At 52.5% G+C, this 23,926-nt stretch overlaps 1 protein-coding gene across 2 annotated transcripts; it reads left to right on the top strand.

Moving 5' to 3' along the window:
• The first annotated feature begins 111 nt into the window (after positions 1-111).
• On the top strand, positions 112-20,986 carry TOM1 (target of myb1 membrane trafficking protein). Of its 2 annotated transcripts, XM_032207571.1 has the most exons (16): positions 112-177; positions 7,170-7,254; positions 8,942-9,020; positions 9,164-9,313; positions 9,425-9,559; positions 9,870-10,016; positions 11,042-11,158; positions 11,644-11,777; positions 12,430-12,463; positions 12,997-13,102; positions 14,100-14,220; positions 16,802-16,877; positions 17,321-17,383; positions 19,045-19,104; positions 19,452-19,488; positions 19,582-20,986. In XM_032207571.1, exons 1-16 carry the CDS (start codon positions 126-128, stop codon positions 19,728-19,730), a joined length of 1,545 nt encoding a protein of 514 aa, XP_032063462.1. In that variant the 5' UTR covers positions 112-125; the 3' UTR covers positions 19,731-20,986. The 2 variants fall into 2 exon arrangements, with proteins under 2 accessions (XP_032063462.1, XP_032063463.1); XM_032207572.1 differs by lacking the exon at positions 17,321-17,383.
• The last annotated feature ends 2,940 nt before the right edge of the window (positions 20,987-23,926 follow it).

Raw genomic sequence — 23,926 nt, 5'->3', positions numbered from 1 at the left:
CGCACCGCCCCGGGCTCACGGCAGGGAGGGAGGTGTTTGGGGGGGGGGGGGGGGGCGGCGTCACGGCGGGGCCCGGCCCGGCGCGGCGGTCACGTGAGCGCTGTAGTCAGCTGACCGCGGCGGCGATGGACTTTCTGCTGGGGAACCCCTTCAGCTCCCCCGTCGGGCAGCGCATCGGTGAGACCCGCGCCCCCCCCCGCGCCGCGCCGCCCCGCGCGCGTCTCCCCCCCCCAACCTCCCGCCTCGCCGCCCACCCTCGGTCTGAAGCCCGCCCGCCCGCCGCAGGACCCCTCTTTCCACCGGGAAGCGGTTGCCCCCGCCCCCCCCCCGCGCTGCCGGCCTATGGGAGGGGTGCTCGGCTCTGACTGGCAGGCGCTCTGGGCCAATGGGGAGCGCGCGGCCCGAGGAGGCGCCGGCGGCGGCCAATCGCGGCGCGCAGGGGTCTCGAGGTGGCGAGGCGAAGTTTCCGCGCTTAAAGGGGACGGGGGTCCGAGCCACGCCCCCCCCCCCCCCGCGGCGCCGAGCTCCGTGATTGGCTCGCGGCCATTCCCGCCTGCACCTCGCCGGGGGTCTTCGTTGGGAGGGGGGCTGCTGATTGGCTGGGCTCCAGCCGCAGCGGCCAATCAGCGCCTGGGCGGGAAGACCCCCGTGCCCTGCCCGAGGGGGCGGCCATTACGTGGCTGGGGGCCGTGGAGGGCTTGGCGCGGCCATCTTGTGGCAAGGCCGGTGGGCGCCATGGGTCTCCCCACAGGGCGAGCCCCAAGGGAGGCCGCCAGCCCTGAGCTTCCCACCACGAGGTCTGAGAGAAAGAATAAGGCCACAAACAGCCACGCTGGTCTGGAAACAGATGTGGTTCTAAAAATGCTTACAATAAAGAAGCCTCTCTTCCCGTGTTGTGTCATCCTAAGTGCCTCCAGGTTGTGCCCGCAGTGATGTTTTTGATACGGGATGTCTCCGTCCCATATAATGGGCGTTTGTATGTTTATGCAAATGCCCGCGCTTGCTTTCCGTCCCTTGTGTAGACCTTTGTTCCATTCCGCCATGAAGCCCCTGATTCATCGCGCTCACACGGGTGCTGTGCATGGGGCGGGTAGGGAGCAGCAAAGCAGCTGCTTTAGGAAACGCTTTTTTTTTTTAAGTGCTGCCTATTTCAGAGGCTCTCACTGACCAAACCGACACCAGGGAAGGTTCTCATTAAGAAAAAGCTCTAAATGATCTGTAATGCCTGCCCAGATGACAGTCACACGTTTCATCACACTTTCCAAGGGAAGCCTTCTCCTGCCCTGTACAGAATGACTCTCTTTGATTCCTCCAGCCAGCGTATCAGATACGTTGTTATGTTTGGGTACAGCCAAACTGAAGTCATCTTTTGGTGTTACGGGTTACTACATGCCCTCCAGATCTTCTGATCGCTATAGTAGTCAGATTGTGAGTGGTTTCCTCACTAGGCTTTACTTCTCTTTAAGGGATTTTCAAGCAACAAACCGACAGCAAAGAAGAGGAAGAAAGTATTTCAAGAGTGTTGTCAGACAGGAGTTTGGAGTCCTCTGTATCAGAGGTGTGACAGTAGAGAAATCTTAATGACTGGCGTCGATTGGGGTTATTGGAGTCCAGTGGGGTGGAGGACTTGCAGCGTACGAGAAAGCAACTGGGGTGTGGAGGACTAAAAAGGGCTGATGGCTGTAAATATGAATGTTTTCTCCTTTTGAATATCGCCTAACATCCTGGGGATGTGGATAAATGCTATCTTCTCTATCTAATTTGAGACGTGAACATGACTTAATCAAGTTATTTAGTAGGTCTGTGGCAGCTGCATAGTGAACCCGTGAGTCTGAGCACCAAACCTACACAGTGCTGCTGCTGCAGGCTGTCTGCAGAAAGCTGATACGACATCATGGTAAATTACTTGGGCAAAGTCATATGTGTCTGACACAGCTTATAAAGTCTAAAACAGCGTTAGATGACGGCTATAGAATAAAAAATATAAATAAATAAAAATAAAAAACCCTCTGTGGCACATTGCAGTGATGTTTTCAAATTCCTTCGTTAAAGAGAATGTAGGAAATCCCACTTATTTTGCTGTCAGGGAAATGGATATTCAAATAATCAAAATGGATACTCAGATAATCTCTGTGATTATGAGTCAGTTGCAGAGGAGTAAGTTTACACCTTCTTACTCCCAGTCTTGAGATATAGTCATGGAATTTGCCTTTGCCCTATTTTCAGGCCACAACGTCTCTTCCTAAGTAAGATGAATACAGACATTTAATTGAAATAAAATATTTCTGACCAATGGAGAAACTTCCAGAGTGCTGAAGCATTGTAGTTTGGATTTTACCCTTGAAAGGGTAACCCACTTGGCCTCTATCTAGGAGCTAAAAGAAAAATGGAAATGAGGTAAATGGAGCTAAATAAAAAATGGAAAATCTAATTTCAAGGAGGTGCTCTAGTAGTAACAAGGTGGAGTGAGAGAATGGAGAGGAAACCACCAGTGCTCTCTCCTGAACCCTGAAGCCTAGAATAGCTAGTAATTATAGCAGTACTGAAAGGGACAGAGAGAGGTTATTTTAGTGAGTGAAGCCAGGCAAGGGAGAGAAGTGAAGGTGTAATACAGAGATGGAGAGGAGTTTTTGCTATTTGGGGAGTGGGTTAAGCATGAAAACCAGGGAAAGCTGAGACTGGAAAGAGGCAGCAGGTGAAAGCACATTGCCTGTGCTCATGGGTGAGGGAGAGGAGCAGATAAAACACTGTGCCAGAACAATCCCCACAGCCATTTGGGTCCCAGCTTGCGGATGTCCCTGCACCCTTCTGTGAGCAAGTTGTCTCCTGCGTCTTTGGAGAAATACAGCAGGGCTGAATGGTGGAATCCCAGCTGAGCTGGTGCTAAAGTTTCCTTGTGGAAAGTGGAAGCATGAGGCTTAGCAAGGCAACTGTGCTGGATGCCTATTTAGGCCAGGATGCTGAATTGGGCCAATTCATTGATACAGATTGAAGGGAGGTTGGGAGAAAGGACTGTTGCGTTACTTTCTGCTGAACCTATGCTGTCTTGTGCAATAAAATGTGGGTGCCCTCAAACACCTATTGAAATTGGTGAGAAAGTGCCTGATGCTTTGCCAAGGAATTTTAAGCCATTAGGACAGAGTGCTGAAGGCATCCTGGTTAAGGGCCTGACTTGGAGCAGGGCACTGGTCTCTGACAAGCTGCAGAGGAGCATGCCAGAGGATATGGCCTTAAGTTGCTCTAGGGGAAGTTTAGGTTGGATATTAGGAAAAATTTCTTCACCAAACGGGTTGTGAAGCATTGGAGCAGGCTGCCCAGGGAAGTGGTTGAGTCACCATCCCTGGAGGTCTTCAGAAATCATGTAGTTGTAGAGCTTAGGGACATGTCTTAATGGTGAACTTGGCAGTGCTAGGTTAATGTGTGGACTGGATGATCTCAGAGGTCTTTTCCAACCTAAATGATTCTGTGAAAGGTTTCTGAATGGTGCTTGGCTGGTTAGGGATGCTTCAGACCTTTGAAGGAGAGCAAGGGGAGGTGGAGCCGGCTTAGTATCTGTCCCGGGAATGGGTGGGATTGCCAGCCTGGCACTGGGCTCTCCCTGCCACGAGGGAAGAGGCAGGAGGCTTGTACAGGAACAAAGCCACGAACTTCATCCGTGGCACAAAGCAAGGTACAGCTCCGGTGTACCAGTTACGCCGAGTTCAGAATAGTTTCTTATCTCACGGCTCCAGATAGCTTTTATGACTTAATCACAGTCAGCAGGAGTGCATCAGATGCCGGGAAGAAAGAGCCATCGCTTTGCTTCGCTTTGACCCCGTACCACAGCCCTCAGCGGCTCGGGGTTGAGGCGAGCAATTAGCGAGGCAGCACGCTGCAAGCAGACAAACCCTGGTGCTGTCACACCCGGGAAGCCAGCCTGGCTGCCAAAACAACATGGCTTTGAGGTAGGCCCATGGAGGGCTTCTTGCACGCAGCATGGTCCACAGCCAGCTGGTGTCGGGCTTTGAAGAAGACGGCATTGATACACCACCGATAACCTCCCTCACAGGCATACCCTGCAGCAGGTCGGGATCAGCTCGCCACACGCAGAAGCTGCCTGATAAGCCCTGCCAGGCAGTGCTGGGCGGGCAGCCATTCCCTGCCTCCTGTCCTCGCTGTTTTTAGGGACTTGTCGGCGTCCCCGGGCTCAGATTTCGTGAGGGGCAGACGGCTCATGTGCAAATTACAGCTCGTGAAACAGGGCCCGCCGTCCTGATCCTTCATGTTGCTAATGAGTAGACTTTGTTTCCTTCCCTTCCGCAGGCTTTAGCAAAAGGGTAAAGTTCAGGATTTTCAGGGAAACCTCCAGCGTATACTAGGCTTGGGCAGCCTCTTAGTGCTTAGAAGCGAGGAGGATTTAGAGGGCATTAGCTCCAGCCTTCCCAAGGCCAGATAGGCCAGGCCTTAATCTCTGCTGGTAAATTCAAGTGCTTTGTCCTTGGAGATGTTGTGTGGTCGCGTTCCTGTTTTCCATATGCCCTAATTCTGCTCTTCCACCTCCATATTTTCTGATTGCATTTAGGGCAGCTGCTCTCCTGCAGCTTTTTGCCGACCGCTGTCAGAAGGGAGGTGAGGGTGGCGGGATCACAGCACCGCTGTGGGGTGGCTGTGGGGCTGTGTGTCACCTCTGAGGAATCCCCACTTTCCCGTACAGGCCGGCCAGGTGAGGGAGCACACACGGTTTGTTTGCATTCCTTTCTGGAAAGCAAACCTGCTCCCCAGCCTTGGCAGGAGGAGCACATTTGGAAGGAAAAAGAGGGCAGGGGAGCGGGTTGCAGAGTAGCACCGAGCACAGGGAAGTGCGTTTGCAGTCTGTTCACACTCATGTAGGGCAAAAAAAAGAGGATGAGGGGGGTTGGGGAGGTTTTTGAACAGCAAAGATTTGAAGGTTAAATTCTGTTTTCATTTCGTCCCTGGTTTCTTCTGTAGCTTGGACCTTCCTTTAGGCTGGACCCAGTTCCCAAGTTTTGTTTTTTCCTTCCGCGTGCAGTGTTTTCCTTCAGGAGTGTGAAGGATGGATGTGGAATTCCTTTCAGCAGAGCAAAACCATGCGATTGATTTGCGAGTTTCACTGCCAGAGGCAACAAGCAGTTCACAGGAACTTTTGGGGAGGCTGGAGTTTAAACTGAGGTGCGTCCTGAGCGGGAGGTGCCCCTCAGCATGCCAGAGGAGAGCGATAGCAAAGTGTGGCTTTGAGACCTCATGCACCAAACCCATCGGAGTCCTGATCCCAGGTTTGCCCTGACAGAAAACACTTCCCCTGTGTTTTGTATGGTACACCAGACACACACAGCCGTAGTCCATGTAGACTGCCCTGCATATATTCTCCACCACATCACTCAGTGTGATGTTACCTCATGTGCTTCAATGAGGAAGCTTAGATCTGCAGAGGCCAGGATTTCTCCTTGGCATGCGTGACAGAAAGTTCATCTGAATGACCAAAGTGACACAAGTTCACCTGAATCGAGAGGCCTTCGGGCTATTCCGATGGTAGGCAGACTTACAGAAAGGTAGAAAATTCTCCTTGCCACTCTCCTTGCCTTGTTTGCCCTCTTCCATCTGGTTGTGGCCACAGTGTAATCAACCTAATCACAGTCTAATCAGTAGGTTCTGCAGTCAACAGAGAAGGTGGCGTCTGCATTATGATAAGATCCATGCAGGGCGCTTCACGCTGTGGTGTGCAATCTGTGGGAAGGACACACGTACAAGAGAGGCTGTGTTGCAGGGAGCTGTGAGCAGCTTTCTGGCTGATCCTCAGAAACACGACATCCCAAAACATGATGGATGTGCTTGCCATGTCAGGAATTAGAAATCTTTTTCCTATGCTCTTCCCCCGTTACCCCATTACCGCTGCATGAGTGGGCACTTCGTTTCAGTCCCACAGAGGGATTGTTGGATATTTGGGTCAAAAGCAAGAAGAGGCAGCTCTGCAGAGGAGTCTCCCTCTGAAAGGCTAAAGGACCTGCAGCAGCAAGGGTCACCTCCAGATTGTGCGGGGACAGCAGTTTTGAAAAGTGAGGCACTTTAAGTGTCTCGCTGGGTCTCCTGAAGAGCACCTGGTAGGCGCTGAACTGGTCTGGCTTCTTTAGTTTGTCTTGCCCCACTGCTGCCAGGCATTTTATAGGATGGGAGTGCTTGGAAAGATGGCTCTCCCCTGCTGCTTGCCATGTGCTATATCTCAGTGTTTCCCTGCGGTTTGGAGAGTGCCTGGCCCTGCCCACCCCGCTGCCGGGCTCTCTTTGCCCCCAGCTGCCGGTGGTGTCCCTAAAGGCATCAGTCAGCCCGTGTGGCTGGGGCCGAGAGACGGCTGATTACAGGGTGGAGGCACTGGTGTTCTCTACTAATAGCTGCTTGTTGCCCAAGTCTCTGCCTTGAATAACATCAAGGCTGACTGAGGAATTCCTAATTAAAGGGGACACGGTCAAAGCTGAAACCATATTGCTTCGGCTTCAGCCTGCAGTCCTCTTCTGCTCGTATTCCCCAGAGGCCAGAAGTTCAGGGGAAAGAAGCAAATGTTAAAGACGGGAAGGTCCCATCTGGGTTGTTTATGTTTGCTTGTTTATTTTCGTAGAACCCATGTGAAAGCAAGGTGACCCGTGTGAAACGCCGTATCGATGTGGTGATAGGCGCTTTATGTGTGTAAGCAACGGGGCTGATTCATTGGTCTCATTAACTTGATGCAACCAAAAGCGACGCCGCTGACATTCGATCCGTGGCGGTGTGAGCAGGCCAAGCTCGTGGTTTCTTTTCCTGGCCGTGCAGCAGCAAAGCAAATAAGCCTCCATTTCTCCAGTCTGTGGAGCTGAAGTCGTGCATTTTCTGCTCAGCCCCTCTCCCTTTGTGTGTACGCAGCAGGGATCGGGCGGTCCATGTCTGATAGCATGCGTGCTGTGGGCAAAGTTGAGCGAATGCCTGTCCCAACAGCAGCCTGCGATGTGCTTTGTGGTGGTGACACCTAGTGGGAAGCATTTGGTGGCTCGGACTTGGCTGTCTGATTCACCTGATTATATTTGGTGGTGGAAGGCAGGGAGAAGGAGGCCGGGCTCTGGGGTGCAGTGACAGCGGAACAGCAGCCGTGAGAGTCCCAGGGCCACTCTTAGCCTTGTCCTGTCTTGGTTTCTGTCTTCCAGAGAGAGCTACCGATGGGTCCCTGCGGAACGAGGACTGGGCTCTCAACATGGAGATCTGCGACATCATTAACGAGACTGAAGAAGGGTAAGGGAGCTGGCAAGGGTTCTCCTCCAGCAGCAAGTCCCAGCACACTCCCTGTAACACTACGTCCCTAGGCTACAGTGGTAGCATGCAGTGGTGGAGGTAATAAGCCAGGCTGCCCAACAGTCCCTTAGAAGAGACTCTGCTGGGAGATCTAGAGACACAGCAAAGCTGTCAAGAGCAGCTGTTAGATGGCTCCCTGTAATCCTTGTGAGCACAGGGAGCCATTCAAACAGGCCTTCAGAGTCCCCAGAGAAACCTAGATCCAAGCCAGGCTGCCTCCCATCTCCCAAAGGCACATTTCCAATATTTTTACTCTGGTTTATTCCTCCTTCGTATCCCTCTCTGTCCTCTGGGAATGCAGAAATCTCCGGAGCAGTGACTGTGGAGAGAGGAAAATCTCAGGCTGCTATTCAGTCCCCTGACAGTGCGAGTCCTGCTGGGGTTATGTTCTCAGCTATTTCCATATACACTCACTCAGACACACGCAAAATGGGTAGGAGAGCCTTTGTCTCCCTCTCCCTGGGGTGGGATGTTCAGAAATCTGCCAGCCATGTTAACTCTGCACCTGGGGATTTGCCAGTGAATTCAAGAGGGACCGCTCCCTCTCACACTGGAGATGTCAAGAACAGCATGTAGAAAAGAAGGTGATACATAGAGTAGATGATGTAGGTTTCGCTCCTGTCCCACCCCGCAGTGAAGCTGATAGAGGATTAGCTAGCCCAATTTTCTGCTTCACAGTTGTATGTTAACAAAGTCAAATGTCTCTAGTTACAGATCTATCACCCCTCGTTTTCCAGTCCTGCTATCCCCATGGTGCAGATCTGCCTGTCTCTGCTAATAGTCCTGAGCTGTCACCACTTAGTATTTCAATTTTGGGTTGCTGCTAGCACAGCTGCACCCTCCTGGCATGGAGCTCTCTCCCATTCTCCTGCTAATGCCCATCCATTACAGCCTTACTGCCCCCTGATCCGATCCACTCCTGCCCTCCTTATTACCTCAGTGTTTCCATCTCACTCTTGCCCTGCAGCACTGCTGCTCTTCCAGCCCAGTCTCTCTTCCCGTGATCTGCTGGAGCACATCAGTCCCTTTGTGCCCTCTCACAGAACCACAGTGGGCTCAGACCACTCTGAGAGGGGTTAAGGAGGCCCTGCTATGCTGCTGCTCTCTTGTCTACCTGCAGTATATGCAAGATTTTGCCACTGCATCTCCCCTGCTTCCTTTCTTCCAGGGAAATTTTGTTTAACAAGCTTCTGTCTAAACATAACAGGGGTTGTTTCATCTCTCTCTCTCTCCTTCCTGTTTCTAACCCATGCCAAGTTTTTTGTGTTCCTTTCTTGGCATCTCTGCTCAGGGATTTTGCTCCATCCCCAAACGGCACATTTCTATTTTTGTATTTACTCTCCCCTCTGTTTTGTCTGTACTCCTTGGATTGTTGCAGACAATAACACAAAAGCCTCCAGTGTCAGACACAGCACTCACCAGGAGGACCCAGGTTCTGTTGCAGAACCAGAGGCAGAAGCTGCTTTACCAGTCTTTGCTTCAAGCCACACTGAAAACGTGGTGGGGGAATGGTCACCACTGAGTATGAGATTCTAGATGCCAGTGGCTGTTTTACTTCGATTCTTTCTCCCTAGGTGAGAAAGAATCAACCTTGTGATAATCTTTCTCCATCTGATTTCTCCTGCAGACCCAAAGATGCCTTCCGAGCCATAAAGAAGAGAATTGTAGGGAATAAGAATTTCCATGAAGTTATGCTGGCTTTGACGGTGAGTGATCAGGTCTTTCTCAGCTCGGTGATGTCCTGCTGTAAAGCTGAGTCCTTGACTGCAAAGACACGGGTACCCAAAGACAGCAAGGCCAACCCATGCAGGCAGAGAAGGCTGTAGCTAATGCTTCTTTGCCTTCAAAGGTCTTGGAGACGTGCGTCAAAAACTGTGGCCATCGCTTCCATGTCCTTGTGGCCAGCCAGGACTTTGTGGAGAGCGTCCTGGTGAGAACAATCCTGCCGAAGAACAATCCGCCTGCCATAGTGCACGACAAGGTGCTGACCCTCATCCAGGTGAGCCGAGAAGAGTGAGAGCATCTGCACCGGTTCAGAGAGAGTGTGTTTGCCTTTAGGTGTTTGTGCACTGTCAAATGACGATGGGCTGCATTGTCTCCCTTTCCCCAGTCCTGGGCGGACGCTTTCCGCAGCTCTCCGGATTTGACTGGTGTCGTGGCTGTCTATGAAGACCTTAGGCGGAAAGGCCTGGAGTTCCCCATGACCGACCTGGACATGCTGTCACCCATCCACACACCGCGGAGGGTATGGGAGCATTGCTGAGGAGAAGGAAGCTGGGCTGATACTTTTCTGGAGTTATGAGGGGACTGCAGCAGCTTTAGGTCGCGTTTAGAGGAAATGAGGAGGGAGAAGCTGCAGGAAAGCCTCTTTGCAAGGCTGTGGTGGGCAAAGCGGCTACAGCTACAGGGCAGGATATGTGGGGGAGGTGAGGCAGAGAAGCTAGAAGAGCTGTTGAAAGCAGATGGTGTGCAGACATCAACGTTTCTTTCATAATTGCACTACCTGGGAATGTCTAACATCTTCTTTCTGCCACTTCTCCCACCTCTGTCCGCAGACCGTGTACAGCTCCAACTCCCAGTCCGGACAGAACTCACCTGTGGTCAACTCCCCGCAGCAGATCGAGTCCATCCTCCACCCCGTCACCCTGCCCGCTGGCAGAGAGACGTCCAGCGAGGCGCCCATCACACCCACACCAGAGCAGGTGAGTTGCACACAGACCCCGTGGTGCTGCTGACCGTGCCTCCACCCGGGGGCTGTTTCACCAATGCTCTCCTGGGACTGCTGCCCTGGTCCTTCCCCAGCCTCTGTCCTTAAGGAGTTGTTCTAAAACATCATCCCTCTAGGGCTCACCAGAGCTCCTTGGTGGTCATAGTGATGAGCTGGGGCACCACAATCACAGAGTGGTTTTACTTCCCTAAGACGGGGCTGCCAGCAGGTATAGGGAGGATCCTTTGGCTGCAGGGAAGAGGGGAACTGAGACACACAGGCTTCGAGCGAGGTCTTTGCAGAGCAGTGCAGCGCAGTGTAAGCTTGCTCAGTGTGTGCCTCCTTATCATCTTTGTTTATCTTGCCTCACTGCTGACTTTATGTAAATCAACCCTATCTGGTTATGTGGCTTGCAAAGGCCAGGGCTTTCTCAGTTGTTTCCCCATCCTGTTTTCTCCTTCCTCGCCCTGTCTTCATATGACAGCAGGTTCAGCACTAATCCTCCAGCTGTTGGTAGCTCGCATCCCCGCACAGAACAGAAGCTAGAGACTGCTCTCGAGGGGCTCATTAGTAGCCTCTGAAACCAGAGAGAAAGAGCTTCAACTGCACACTTAGCCCAGGCTCACCTTTTGGATGGGAATTCATTTCTTCCCCTCTTCCGCTGCTTCAGAAATGAAATGATTGGAGTGGCTGCCACACAGGAGCCGCTGGCAGGGGAAAGACTGAATCATAACAGCATCCTGTGCTGGCTGTTGAAATTCAAGGTTAGGCGTAGTGGCAAAGGTCCCCGGTGAGAGCCTGGCATCTTTTAGCAGCAAATGAATTTGATGGTGAGTAATGGGGCTTCCTTCGGCTGGGAGCTCCCAGGAGCCAAACTAAGCAGTGACAAATGAGTTCTCCAGTGGCCGTTCCCTTTGGCTCTGTGAACACGCACACGCTGTGTGCTGCCATTCAGAGCTACCTTATCTATCCCCCTAGCCTTTTAGGCTGAGCAGTTAATGCTTCCCCTCCCTTCTGCAGGTCGGGAAGCTGCGCAGCGAGCTGGAAGTGGTGAACGGGAACGTGAAGGTCATGTCGGAGATGCTGACAGAGTTGGTGCCATCCCAGGCTGAGAATTCTGACCTGGAGCTGCTGCAAGTAAGGAACAGAAGGCAGTGCTGCTGGGCAGAGGGCTGGCACGTGGAGCTCAATTTAGGAGTGACTGGAGGGGCTGAGGAATTACTCATGACAGGCATGGGGAGCAACCGAAGTGGACAGTTTAGTGTGGGGCTCATCGGGGTGTGATGGGATAAGGGAGTCACAGGGGAGGTGGAGTTTAAATGGCCAAGGGAAGTTGCACTGTTGAGCTTGGAGTTGTCCCACATAAGGACCTGTAATCCCTGAGGGCCTTTTTTTTCTAAATGATATGTTGAACAAGAGGCATGCAATTGTGAGGAGAGAGCAGACCAGTAACTGTAAAGCTCATATTCAGTTTAAATCTCATATCAGTATCTGTTCCTTCTCTACGCTTGCTGATAGGCTCCAGCAGGCTCTGGGGTCTGTCTGTCCCAGTCACACTTCCAAATCCGCGAGTGCTCAGCCTCAGTTTGACCTTTGTGGTAACTTTGCCTTGCTGTGAGCAGGAGCTGAATCGTACGTGCAGAGCCATGCAGCAGCGTGTGCTGGAACTGATTCCCCGTGTCCTCCATGAGCAGCTCACCGAGGAGCTACTCCTCATCAACGACAACCTCAACAATGTGTTTCTACGCCATGAAAGGTACCCGTCTCCCTTCTCTGCCCTGGTCTTCCACAAGAGTTGTCTGCCTTTTATTCCACCCTTTTGATCTGCCCATGGATGTAATGCTTAAGGTGTCAGCCTGTACCACCCATCTTTGAAAAAAGAGCCAATTCATACTTCTTCCTGACTTATTCCTGCCCCTTCGGAGACACTGTGTTGTTGATGGTATGTAAACCCAACCCAGAAGAAGGAGGAAACTGCATGGAAAGAGATGTTTTTCTAGCTCTGAGGCAGGCAGACACAGAAAGGACTTGCCCAGGTGGAATTTGCACCCTTTCTTGTCCTCCATTTCACCAAACTTATCTCTTCTGCAAGGGTGAAATCTGGAGAATTTGGTCCCTTTTCTCTGCATGAAGGAGAGCTAGCTTTGAACCATTTTGATTAGAATTAGCTTTGGAGTATCACAAGAAGCTTTCTCGCACCACACCTTTGGAGACGTGAACTCTGTGGGCTCCGTTGTGGTGTCTTCTGTCCAGGGGGGAGAACTGAGCCCTCAACCATGCTCCCCCTTTCCAAGTATGTAGGAAGGGGCAAACTATTCCAGGCCTTCCTGAGAAATCTGTTGGGTTGAGGGTGAACAAGCACACACTCTTGTAATTCATCCTGTCACACCCTGTCGTCTTTCTTGCAGGTTTGAACGTCTTCGGACTGGACAGCCTGTTAAGGTAACTGAGTTTTTGCCTTCAGTACAGCTCAGTTTGCATCCTGCAGCACCTGCTGTGTCCTGCTGAGTTGGAAAGGGATCCAGTCTGCCCCACTTGAAAGCTGCAGGCTTTGTTCTTCCTGCTCAGCTGCACCAGACCACGCTGGTGTGCAGGACAGTCCAGTTCCCAGTGCTAGCCTCTCCCTCCCTGGCAGTGGGCCCCTTCCCCTCACCCAAAGAATAAGGACAGACCGGTTGTAGATGTGTTTTCTGGCTGCTGAGCATGGAGAGGACCAGTTCCCAAATGAAGCTCGCTGTGTCAGCACTGCCCTGTTGTCTGAGCAGCACCCAACCTACAAACATCCATTCTGCCCTACGACACTATTCCCAGCCAGTTCTCCCATCACTGCCCCCGTTCTTCCAAGGAGAGGTTTATCCAGCTGGTATCTTTTGATGGACTACAGAAGGACTTTCCAGTGTTAAAGAACTAGAACTAGGGGGTCAAGGTGTCCAAACCTCACAAAGTCTTCACTATCTTCCATTTTTTCTCCAAAGGCACCAACCGAGGCCCAGAACAGCTTGATTGACCTGGGACCCAGTGCTCCTGCGGCGAAACAACCTGAAGTCACCAACAACCTTTCCTCCCAGCTGGCTGGAATGAGTGAGTTGCCATGTAGTACTCCCCTCAGTCCTTCTCCTGAGAACCCTTTAATACCCTTGAATCACCTTCTAAAATAATTTAGCTACGTTTATAAAGTAACCTAGAGAAATATTGTCAACTAATAAACTCATGAAGAAACCTGTGTATGTGCCAAGGGACACAAGCATGTCTCAGCATCCACAGCCTCAGGTTGTGCACGAGGTGGACATGGCTTAAGGAGGACCTCAGCATTAGGCTGTGGCTGAGGTCTGGGCTTTCCAGCAGGGAAAGGGAGAAAGATGCTCCCCCTCCTATCCCTAGCAGCAGTGCAGTTGCCTCTTGCTGTGTGGTGTCTGGGAGGAAAAAAGCTGCTGAGCTGTACTGCAAAGGCAGCCGTGAGCATCTTGGGCTCAGGACCCAGGTCTTGACAGGTTGTCAGAAAGCCTAAAGAGTCCTGATGGTCTTCAGAACATACCAACCACCTACATAGTGGTGCCTGAAGCTCTCTCACTGGCTGTGAGCACATTCAGTAGAGCTTGGGTGCAGCTACAGAAAATCGGGAGGACTGTATTGACAAGCCAGTGGAGATATTTCTCAAGCCAGGGTTTTTCAGGTGACACTTAAGTAATGGAAATCCACTTGTCTGTCTCAGAGTCTCAGAAGTGCTTGCCCAGAAGCACAGGTTATTCTCTTCCACAGGTTATGGAGCAATTCCCAGTGTTGTCTTAAATGGTAAGGAACATCTGGCCTTCAGAATCAGTGCAGTAAATCGATGCCGCTGTTGCCAGACTGAGCTAAAAATATCCTGCAGAGCAGGTGAAGAAGAAACTGAGTCTGGCACTTCACCCACAACACCGAATGCGTGCATACACTGTTCTGCTGCTGAGGGGCAGGATTGATGAGTGGGCCTAGAGCAGTTCAGCCTGTTCTGATGCTGGCTTTCCACTTAGTACTCCAAGCACACGGCCCTCCATTCACTGCTCTGTCCTGCCTGCTCACCCTCCTCTGTCTCCCACAGACCTGGGCTCAAGCAGCGTGAGTGCAGGGCTGCAGTCCCTCAACACCTCCGGCAAGCTGGAAGAAGAGTTCGACATGTTTGCCATGACCCGGGGCAGCTCGCTGGCTGAGCAGCGCAGAGAGTGAGTGTAGCACCCCTTCTGTTCTTGCCTTCTTGTAAGGGGGGAGCGTGCGGGGAAACGGGGGCTGTGAATTCAGCAAGCAGCAGTTCCTAGGAGGCAGTCGGATGTGACAGAAACGTGCTCTTCCCATGCAGTGTTTGTAGGATGACCTCAGTAGTTCCCCTGCTAACATCGTCTCCCCCTCACAGTGTCTTGGGCACATGGAAAAGGAAGTGGTCTGTGTTTGTGCGTGTCCCTCACTGCTAAACAGAGGGGCTGCATGTGCTGGGATGCTCAGTGTTGGGAGGTGAAGGTGTGGAGTGGGACTGGCTGAGTTTCCTTGTCTGTGTGTGAACTCAGGAGTTGCTCCGTGCCCTGACTGGGGAGATGTTGAACTCAGTTGTCACTGAATAACAATGGAGCCTGATGGACTGACTGTTGAACTGGAGTGCAGGAAATACACAATCCACTGTGGCTTGCAAGACAGGGCACTGCTCTGTGCCTCAGTTTCCCTGTTGGTAAATGAGACTGATGTTTGAGACTTCCTTACGGAAAGCAGCAAGAGTTGGGTGTTGTCCCATCTGGACTGAAGAGGGCTTTTCTCTTCTGCAAAGAGTGGATTCCTGAGTCCTTATTCTGGGAGGAGCCAACAAGATCTGTGCTGACTGGATCCTTTTGGCTCACTGGATCTCTTTCACCTGTCAGAATCACGCCCTGTTCTCCACAGGTTACCAAGCAGCAGAGTCCACAGGCACAGGGCTCCCTCCAGCCCTCCAAGACTTGTGCTCTTGATCTCTACCCCTGGAGTGCCTTCCTCTGCAGTTGTACAGTGGCAAGTTCAGACCTCATCAGGATGCCTCCTTTCATTCCCTTGTCTCAGACTGCTTCTAGCAGCCCACGGGCAGCACACAACTTGATTTATTCCTTGTCATCGTGTCCAAACACTGAGCTCCTCCTGCTCTGCCTCCACAAGCTGGGCTGGCCTTGCTCCTCCCTCACCACACTGCTGGGCTAGGAGCACGTCAGCCTGATGGGAAGCCGTGCTTAGACACCCAGACAGCTGGTTTGGGCTCAGCCTGTTTGCTCAATGTGAATCCCACCACTCTTAGCCCTAAACCACTTCACTCAGGGCTGGGAACCCCTGGGTAGATGGCTACATGCAGGGAGCTCCCAGCACACGGTGGATGTGCTGCCTCGGGGTAGAGGCAGTCCAGGGCAAAACACAGGTGCCAACAGCCTCCAGTTTGGGGCTGAAATCTGAGCTTCTGGTATGTGCTCGGTGCTGGTGGCCGAGGGAGAGCTGGGCAGGGGTGGAATCGTATCCTCCCCGGCATGGTGCAATCCTTAACACACTGAGACTTGTGATCTTTGCTGTAATGAGGCGTCTTCTATTTATGCCTCTCTGCCTTCCATCTGCCCACATTTGCACCCCTGCCAGGTAGCCTCTGCTCTCACTGGCTCGGGTTTCCCATTTCACTCACCAGCCCCTGCTGTCAGTGTCCCCCTCCCTCTGAACCGACCCGTTTCCCTGCTGCTCCCGGACAAGACGTTCTTGCAGCTGGGGTCTGTTCCTGACTCCCCGTGCTTCATGAGCATCTCTGCGAAGCAGTGCTTGAAACACCTCAAGCCTTTCCTGCCATTCTTCCTCATCAGTGGCATGATAGCAGCGCTGTACTTCATCCTTGATGCCATCGTCCACAGCGGCCCCTTCACGGATGAGCACTTTTTTGAGAAGTTTGAGCGTCGCTGGCCCAAGCCCCTGGCCCTCAACAAGAACCGATCCACGTGATGGGCTGCTACGGCTGCAAGGAGGGGCCTGGGAGCAGCTGGAGGGGAGACCTGTGGAGAGCTTCTGGGACAGGCTTCGTGCTCCCAGCATGGAAGGACTGTTTTTTCCAGCCTGCGTGGATCAGATGGTGACGTGTGGCGTTAGTGTGTGCGGTAGCTGCGTAGTGGGGACACGGAAATGGAATAAGGGAGATGAGGGGTGGGACGTGTCTCTGTGTGGAAAGAAGTTGCTGTAACGAGGTGTTTGAAGACCCTGAAGCAACGCCAGGCTATTCTAATCATCCAGCCTAACCTCCTATGTGGCATACATCTGCGAGACTTTGCCACCACCAGTTCTTGAGTGGTCTTGGTTAAAGTTGTGGTTCTGAGCTGTGCCTGTGAAGGTATACGGGCACACAGAGGCTTCAGTGCTCAAATCCTTCCTGTAGCACTCTGCTGGTCAGTCTGTGTTAGTTATCTCTGTCATCAGCCCCAGAGAAGATGAGTGCCATGTTCGATGCACCTAGCTCTGTACGACTGTGTTTTAGTCTGTTGGATGGTTGGTTTTGGACGATGCCTTGTCATCCTCTTGTCGTGTGCCTCGGCTGTCCTCTGGTTTCCCACAGTGATGTTGCAGTGAGCAGTTTATTTTGTTTTGTGTGGGCTGCATTCATCTTTCGTAGGGGTTTTGCCTACCTTTCTAGAAGCTCTTGGTAGCAGAGCGACAAGAGATGAAATGTTCCGTAGTCAGCAACCCTGAGTATATATTTAGGAGTTCCTGCTCTCCACTCTCGGGCTTTTTATTCACCTGTCTGTCATCTAACTGTGCTTTTAGGGTAAAGTACGAAGATCCCCAAGCCTCCAAAGGACTCGCTGGTGCCCTGGATGCCCGACAGCAGAACACGGGAGCGGTAAGTGGCCAGAGAGCCTTTAGTACATCCTCAGGAGTGGTTGTGTCCTCCTTGCTCACCAGCGCAATAAATGTGCAGTCGGTTTGGAAAAAAAAACAAGCATTTAACATGACTGATGATAACTCCTTGTCTCCACCAACCTGCATTCACTCCCTGGGCTCTCTACCTCATGTTTTAAACCTCAGAGGTGGGGAACTGTGGAGAGTCTGGACTTGCCTCAGTTGGTAACAGGATAGCCTCCTTACATCTGCAAGGAAATTTCCACTTGGAAATAGGTTTTATTCTACTTCAGCGGGTTTCCAAGTCTGTTTGCCTCCTCTCTGCAGTCAGAGAAGTGGGCCACCATTAACAGCGTGTTCTTCCCCCCCCCCCTAAACCCACTGCCTCCCCTCTCCCCCACCCTCTGCAAGAGCAGTGTTCAGTGCAGACTCTCTCTCGACCAGGGGGAGTTTGGTGCCTCCAGTGATGGAGCCCAGCTGACTAACTGGATGGTGCGGCAAGGAATGGTGAGACTGTGGGGCGCCAGCAGGGAGAAAGGAGGCTGGGGCTGCTGAACTAGACAGAGGTGCCACTGGCACGGCACATGAGGATGCACAGCAGACATCAGGAGACTGCAAAGTGACATGGCACAGCCCTGCCCTGGAGACCAGGGTCGGGAAGGAAGCAGGCAGAGTGTCAGTCTTCCCTCAAGCATACGTAATTGTAGGGAAAAGTCCCGGCAGCCTGGAGGCCCAAATAGCATGTGCTGCTCTGTGAGTTAAAGGATGCCCTGTTACGGGCTGGGTGTCCCAGGAGCAAGGGCACTAATCAAGAGTAATATGGGGAAGGCTGCTGCTGTTCATTCCCTCTGCAGCCTCTCCTGCCCACTCAGAATAAAACTTATTTTGGCTTTTATCCTGCTGGAGGACTTCTCTTGTAGCTAAAGAGCTCAAGCCTCCAAGCTGTTGAATTTTGTCTGTTGGCAGCAGGAATTCCTGCACTGCACCACCTCAGGCATGCTGAGGTTTTGACACACCCAGGTCTGAAGTCTGTGAGCCTGCCTTCCTGAAATGGACACTGCCTAGACTGATGTCTGCTCTTGGAAGTTTCCCCACAAGCTGTCCAGCTGGCTTGAACGCACTTCTACTCCAAAGAGTTTCTCTTTGGGTAGACAGAGCCACTTTGCTTTGAAACTTCCTCGATATTACACATCCTCTTCCATTCCCGCTCACCCCTCTGCCAGCTGTGGTAGCTATCTGAACTTGCTACCTGGTTTGGGGAAGTCTGCCTGTCCTTGGTGAGAAGGGGTTGCTCTTCTTCTTGGCCTCGCTATCTTCTGAGAGAGCTGTAGGTACTATATAGACTAAGAAAAAAGTTCCTACAGATACCCTCTGGCATTTCTGCTTGTAAAACCTCTAGCAAGGGCTCAGCTTTGCTCAGCTTTGTTCAGGAGCTTGTGACTGGAGGAAAGGATCTGGGGTTTTGATTTGGTCTTGGTTTCCTTCAAGGATATCTCTGTCCATTAGAAAGTTGTCTCTGCTGCTTAAATTGCGCATGGATATAAAGTCTTCTGTGCTAGCTTCTTCCCTACTGGAAGTCAAGCTTACTTTAATTGCAGAGGGCGTTGTCTTTGATGGATCCATTTCTATAGTTTGGTGTGATGTCAGATTCTGCTGTGCTTCATGATCTTGCCAGGGAATCACTTCTTGGCAGGTGTATTTTCCCCTCAGCGTGGTACCAATCCTGGCACATTCATTATCTTCAGCACCACAGACTTTGACATCAGACCATCACTGCTCTGTGGAAGGGAGGTGATGTGGAGAAAAGCACACCTCTTCTCCTCTGGCTGCCTAAAACAAGCAGCCAGCTTCCACCTAGTGGGTCCTTACCGGAATGGAAAGCCTCATCCTGTACTAAACCCCAAAGCCAACTACCAAACCCCAGATGCTTTTAATGGCACACATCCTAGAAGCTACGCGTGCCTGGGTGTGGATGGGGCAGAGGAAGCAGGTGAGCCATTGGTAGCTGGGAGAGCTTTGCATTTGCAAGTCGCCTTTGGAAGGGCCTGAACTGACAGAATGGTGGGGCAAGAGGGTTAGATTTTGATTTGGGCTTCTCTTTTGCAGAGTGGGTTTTAAGAACACCCTCTCTCCTCTTGGCCTCATTCCTCTTTTTCCTTCTGTCCCAGGTGCCGGTTCCCCAAGCCAATTTCATGGAAGACATCGAAAAGTGGCTCTCCACTGACGTGGTAAGTGAGGGGCTGCTGTCCTGGAGGCAGCAGTCCTGTCAGAGCTGTCTGTGGGGCTGGATCTTAGGCAGTGCTCAAGGGCACCAGCACTGCTGAATGTTCAGCACAGGCTGCTTGGAGGGAGCAGGGGAGGAAAAGGCGAGGACACAGGGCCTGGGATATTGTAACAGTATGAAAAGCCTTTTGGGAGCCACAGCTAATGAGCTGGGGCTCGGGGCCACTTAAACACGTCTGTACTGCTGAAGAGGGGAAGCACTGTCTTATTTCCCTCCATGCAGACAGAGAATCACACCTGTGGAGGTACCTTTGCCTGCCTTGCCTCTAACCATGCCCTTCTCCTTCCCTAGGGGGAGTCCGAGGATGCAAAAGGTGTCACCAGTGAAGGTAAGAGTCACCAGCCAACCCCCTTCTCCAGCTGGCAGCACTTGGGCTTTTCCACAAGCCTCTCTCCTTGCTGATGCTCTGCTCTTGTCCCAGAGTTTGACAAGTTCCTGGAAGAGCGAGCAAAAGTTGCGGACCGGCTCCCCACTTTGTCCAGCTCTTCGGCAGGCACGTCTGTCTCCCCTCCTGCTGCCAGCCATCATCGGAAGCAAGCGAAGGAAGATGACGCTATGTTTGCCTTGTGAATGCTACTGACTGGTGTGCTGTGGAGCAAGAGGCTGTGTGTGCTGTTTCGCTCGCCTCCGACCAGGGGCCAGCAGGGGAAGGACTCTGTCCCCTTCCTCCACTCTCTTCCTGTTTTCTTTTTTTTTTTTTTTTTTTTTTTGAGTTGTTTTTATCTTAAAGCTGCTTTCAGATTCCAGATAACCATTGTTGTGTTTAGGGATGTCGCACAATAGGCTTGTGAAGGGGCTTTTCGAAGCTGCTCGAGAACGTGGAAGGTGTGGGCTTTGGTTTTGGTACGAGGTGGGCAAAGCGGAAGCAGCTCCCCACCCTCCTCTCCAGGGAGGCAGTCAGAGATCTTGCCCAGGAAACAGGAGAGGCTGCAGCCTGCTGCTGAAATCGTGCCTGCTTCTTTCCTAGCCTCCCAACAGAGCGGGTCCCTGGCCCGCTGCCTGCCGCTGTTAGACTGGAAAGCAGCAAGGGCGTGCGACGTTACAGGTGGCAGAGCAAAAACACTAATGGTAGCGGGGCCCTCTTGCTCTAGCCTCTCTTGCACAAGTGCTTGTGGTATGCAACACCTCCCCACTCACAACCCTTCCTCTTCTCCCTTATCAGTTTATCCAGAGCCCGACCCAAGCCCCCACGTTTCCGTTCCACAGCAGCCAGCCCCCAAAGCCCTTGGCTGCACGCAGGGCTCGAGCTGTGAGTGGTACCCAGCCTGCGGGCCGAAAGGGCTGCCTGCCCTGGGGTGGGGTGTGCCTTCAGCAAACTCTGCAGTTAATTTAATTCCCCCCCTTCTCATCCTTTCCTCCCCTCTTTCCCTGATACCATCCCGCCCCCCTCTTGCTGCTTCCGCTGATGCCTTCCACCGTGTCCTGCTGTGGTGTGGGGAGGATCCCGGTGCCTCTGAGCAGCCAGCGCTAGCGGCTCCCCGTGTGCTGGGGGCAGAGAGCTGTGCTCCCTAAAGCTGGAGGCTTTAGGCACTTTTACACCAAGGAGAATGTGCCCTTGCTGGGGTAGCTTGTTCAGCTGGTGAGCGCAGAGGTGAAGCAAGACTCATCCGACACCAAAAAGCAGCTTTGCAGCAGCCGGGAGCTCCTTTGCACATGGGGAGCAAAACCCTCCCGAAAAAAAAAACCGCACACACGCCGCCTAATCCTACGGGGCGGCCAGGGAGGAGGGTGCCGAGCCTGGGGCTCCTGCTCGTGGGATTTCTTGTCGAATGTGGGAGAGTTGCCTTTTTTATTGCACATTAAAGGAGCAAACTCTTGACCCTGAAGAAATGCGTGTGCTGTCTTTGCCGGCGTGGGGAGGGGAAGACCCTGGGCGGCCACATTTGCTCTCTGCAGGAAGATGAGAGCACGGCATGGGGGCTGAGCAAAGGCAGGTGGGAGCTGTTTCAGTGTGGTTTCCTGGGGAGGTGGCTCCAGCCCATCTCGAAATAGCAAGAGGGCGAGCCACCTCCTCTGCTCTCCCCCTCTGCCTTGTGACCAGGCCCAAATCACACCTCACACTCCATAAATCACTCAAAGACGTGCAAGAAACAGTTGCTGCGAAAGGGCTCCCTGCTGTCCTCAGCTGTCCCTGTGCCACCTCCTGGTGTCCGATGGGGTGGCAGCTTGGAAAAACAAATCACCCCTTCCAGCTCCCGCACACACCCACATAGACCTCACCCACGCAGCCCTGCCTCTGGCTTTTCATGTTGTCCTTGCAGCAAGCCCAGAGCCGAGCTCAGCTGCACGGGGAAGATCACCTCATGATCCCTGGGATCCAGCTCGCTGCCCCTGGCATGCCCCGAGCCCATCCCAGGGCGAAGATCCATCACCCTCGCCCTGTTTTCTCCCTCCGGAGCGCGGGGGAATGGGCTCACTGCTATTTCTGTCGGGGGCGGGCAGGTGGGAGTGTGGCTTGGTGGCTGCCAAGCTGACTCGGTTTGACGTGACAGTGGCCAACAGGTGAAAATTCGGAGTGTCGCTTGTGGCCAGCGTGCCTCCTCCCCACCTCCTCCCCGCTGAGGCAAAGACTTGTCCCGGAGGGTATCCGTGGCTTTTCTTCAACAGCCGAATAACAAGAAAAACGGGGGGGAGAGGAGGGAAATCTTTCCGTGCCCACATTAATATTTCCATACTTGTTACAGATTATACCAGTAGCACCTTAAATATTTCTGCGAGGTTTTCTTTTGAGGAGAAACTTGAAGAAACACCTGTCGGGTGCACGTACAGATCCCGCGTTTTGCACTGGCAAAGACCACTTTATGCAAAACTGAACTGACAGCATCATAAAGAATTCTTTGAAATACGTTTCCCTTTTCCTAAACTCTTTCCTAACGTTGCTGTTCTTAAAAATCATGCTCGTTCCTGCCCACCAGATGGCTGTCGTCCCCCGCTCGCTCTCATCCCGAGGTCTGCAAACCGCAGAGGAAACCCTCCGGCTTTGCAGTGACCTGCTCAGCAGGCTGTGCACACAGCAAATCAAACAAACCCAAATTTTGCCTTATTCTAGGTATTACACTGCAGCCCTTCTCCTGGCAGGGACGCACACGGTGGCAGCCCCGAGCAGGCACAGGGATGGTTGCACCGTGCTGAAGCATCCCTTAATAAAAACTCTGGGAAGAAGATCCTGGCCTGCAGGGGCCTTTGGCGTGACCCAGGGTGGTTGTTTCTGTATAAGCTGAAGGGAGGAAGGCATAACTTCCTTGCTCGGGGTCAGATCTGCCCCGTATCACTGAAAGTTAGGCACGTCTTAAAAGTTCGTGAGAACGGCCGTGATGTTAGGGGCTGTGCAGCTCTTGGCATAGCAGCGTCACATTCCTAGCGGCACAAAACCACAGGCTTCTCTTTCATCTCGTACGGACCTCCAAATAGTACACGAAATTTATTTTTAAAGAACAGCGAAAGAATAAGTCTCCTGATTTCCCACAACGTCACTGCACAACGGAGCAGAAGTTCTCCGTGCTGGTACGCTGGGAAGGCTGCTCACCATCCCAGAGGATTTTCACGTTGCTCTACCATGCCAAAACTTCCTCAAAGCCTATTTGGGATAAAAAGATTCCCCCTTCCCTCCAAAATGAGAATAAGGCCACTTCCATTTCTCTTCAGAATAGGACAGAAGATGATAGTTCAGTTGGAAGGGACGTACAAAGACCATCAAGTCCAACAGCCTGGCCTCTTCAGCTAACCAAAAGTTAAAGCAGGGCATTAGGAAAGACACAAAGAGGGAAGAAGGATGGGAAAATGTGCAAAAATAGAGGAGAAAAAAAGAGGTTCCCCAACACTCGGGAGCAAGGCAGTGGTCACAAAGAGGTGTGTGGCAGTGGCAGTGAAACCTGAGTGAGGGAGAAGGGATTTAGGAACATGGATTTGCAGTCAAAAAAACTTCCTTTTTCTCTCTGCCATCATCCTTGCAAAACCTTGTGTGTGCAGGAACCACAGCTGACTCAGCCTGTGGCAGCACTGGGCTCGCTTCCCTCTCCCGGCGGGGTTGGGAGAAGTCACAGAGCTGGGAACGGGGAGAGGAGCAGGATCTGGCCCTATGGGTAAGGGAAGTTTTCGGCGGTGTGGGTTCCAGCAGTGTTTCAGCATCCCTCCCTACTCCAGCTGCCTGCTGCAGAGATGCCTCAGCCTGCAGCAGCGAGGCTGGGTCCAGCCCCAGGAGCAGAGGTTCTTGTGGGGATGAGAAACTCCCTGAACCAACAAAAAGCCACACGTGCCAGTCTCCAGGTGCTTGATTTTGGGCTGTTGTCTGCCAAAAATCATTGCTGAGGCACAAGGTGGATTTGATGGAGGGGTGAGTTGAGGATAGGGATTTCCTGCAGCTCCCGCAAGGACACTTTGTGCAATCGCTCTGCCCATCAGCTGCACCAGGGGCGCCCACCCCAGGCTGAGCACCTCTGGTCCCTCTCAGCTCCACCAGACCACATCTGGCAGCTCGGCCCTTTAATTTGAATCCCACACCACACTCACGTCTCCCGGGTGTTGCTGTTAATTATTATTTAGCTCAAGAGCCACGGCCATAGTCCTGAGGGCTCGCCATGCCAGACACAAGGGCAAGGATGCTCTCTGCCCCTGGTGACTGGAAAGGCCTTGGGAAATTCCCACTTTTCCCAAAACTGGGATATTCTCACTCCTTTGTACTCGTGCTCCCTAAGCACCGCAGTGCACAGGGCTCCCTGAAGCTGAACCCGCCCTGCCTCTAAATAAAGAGCTTTGAAGGAAACTGG

Source organism: Aythya fuligula, chromosome 1 (assembly GCF_009819795.1).
Source record: "Aythya fuligula isolate bAytFul2 chromosome 1, bAytFul2.pri, whole genome shotgun sequence".
Lineage (NCBI taxonomy): Eukaryota > Metazoa > Chordata > Aves > Anseriformes > Anatidae > Aythya > Aythya fuligula.
Note: the sequence above shows the minus strand (reverse complement) of the source record. Positions and strands in the feature narration are given on the sequence as shown.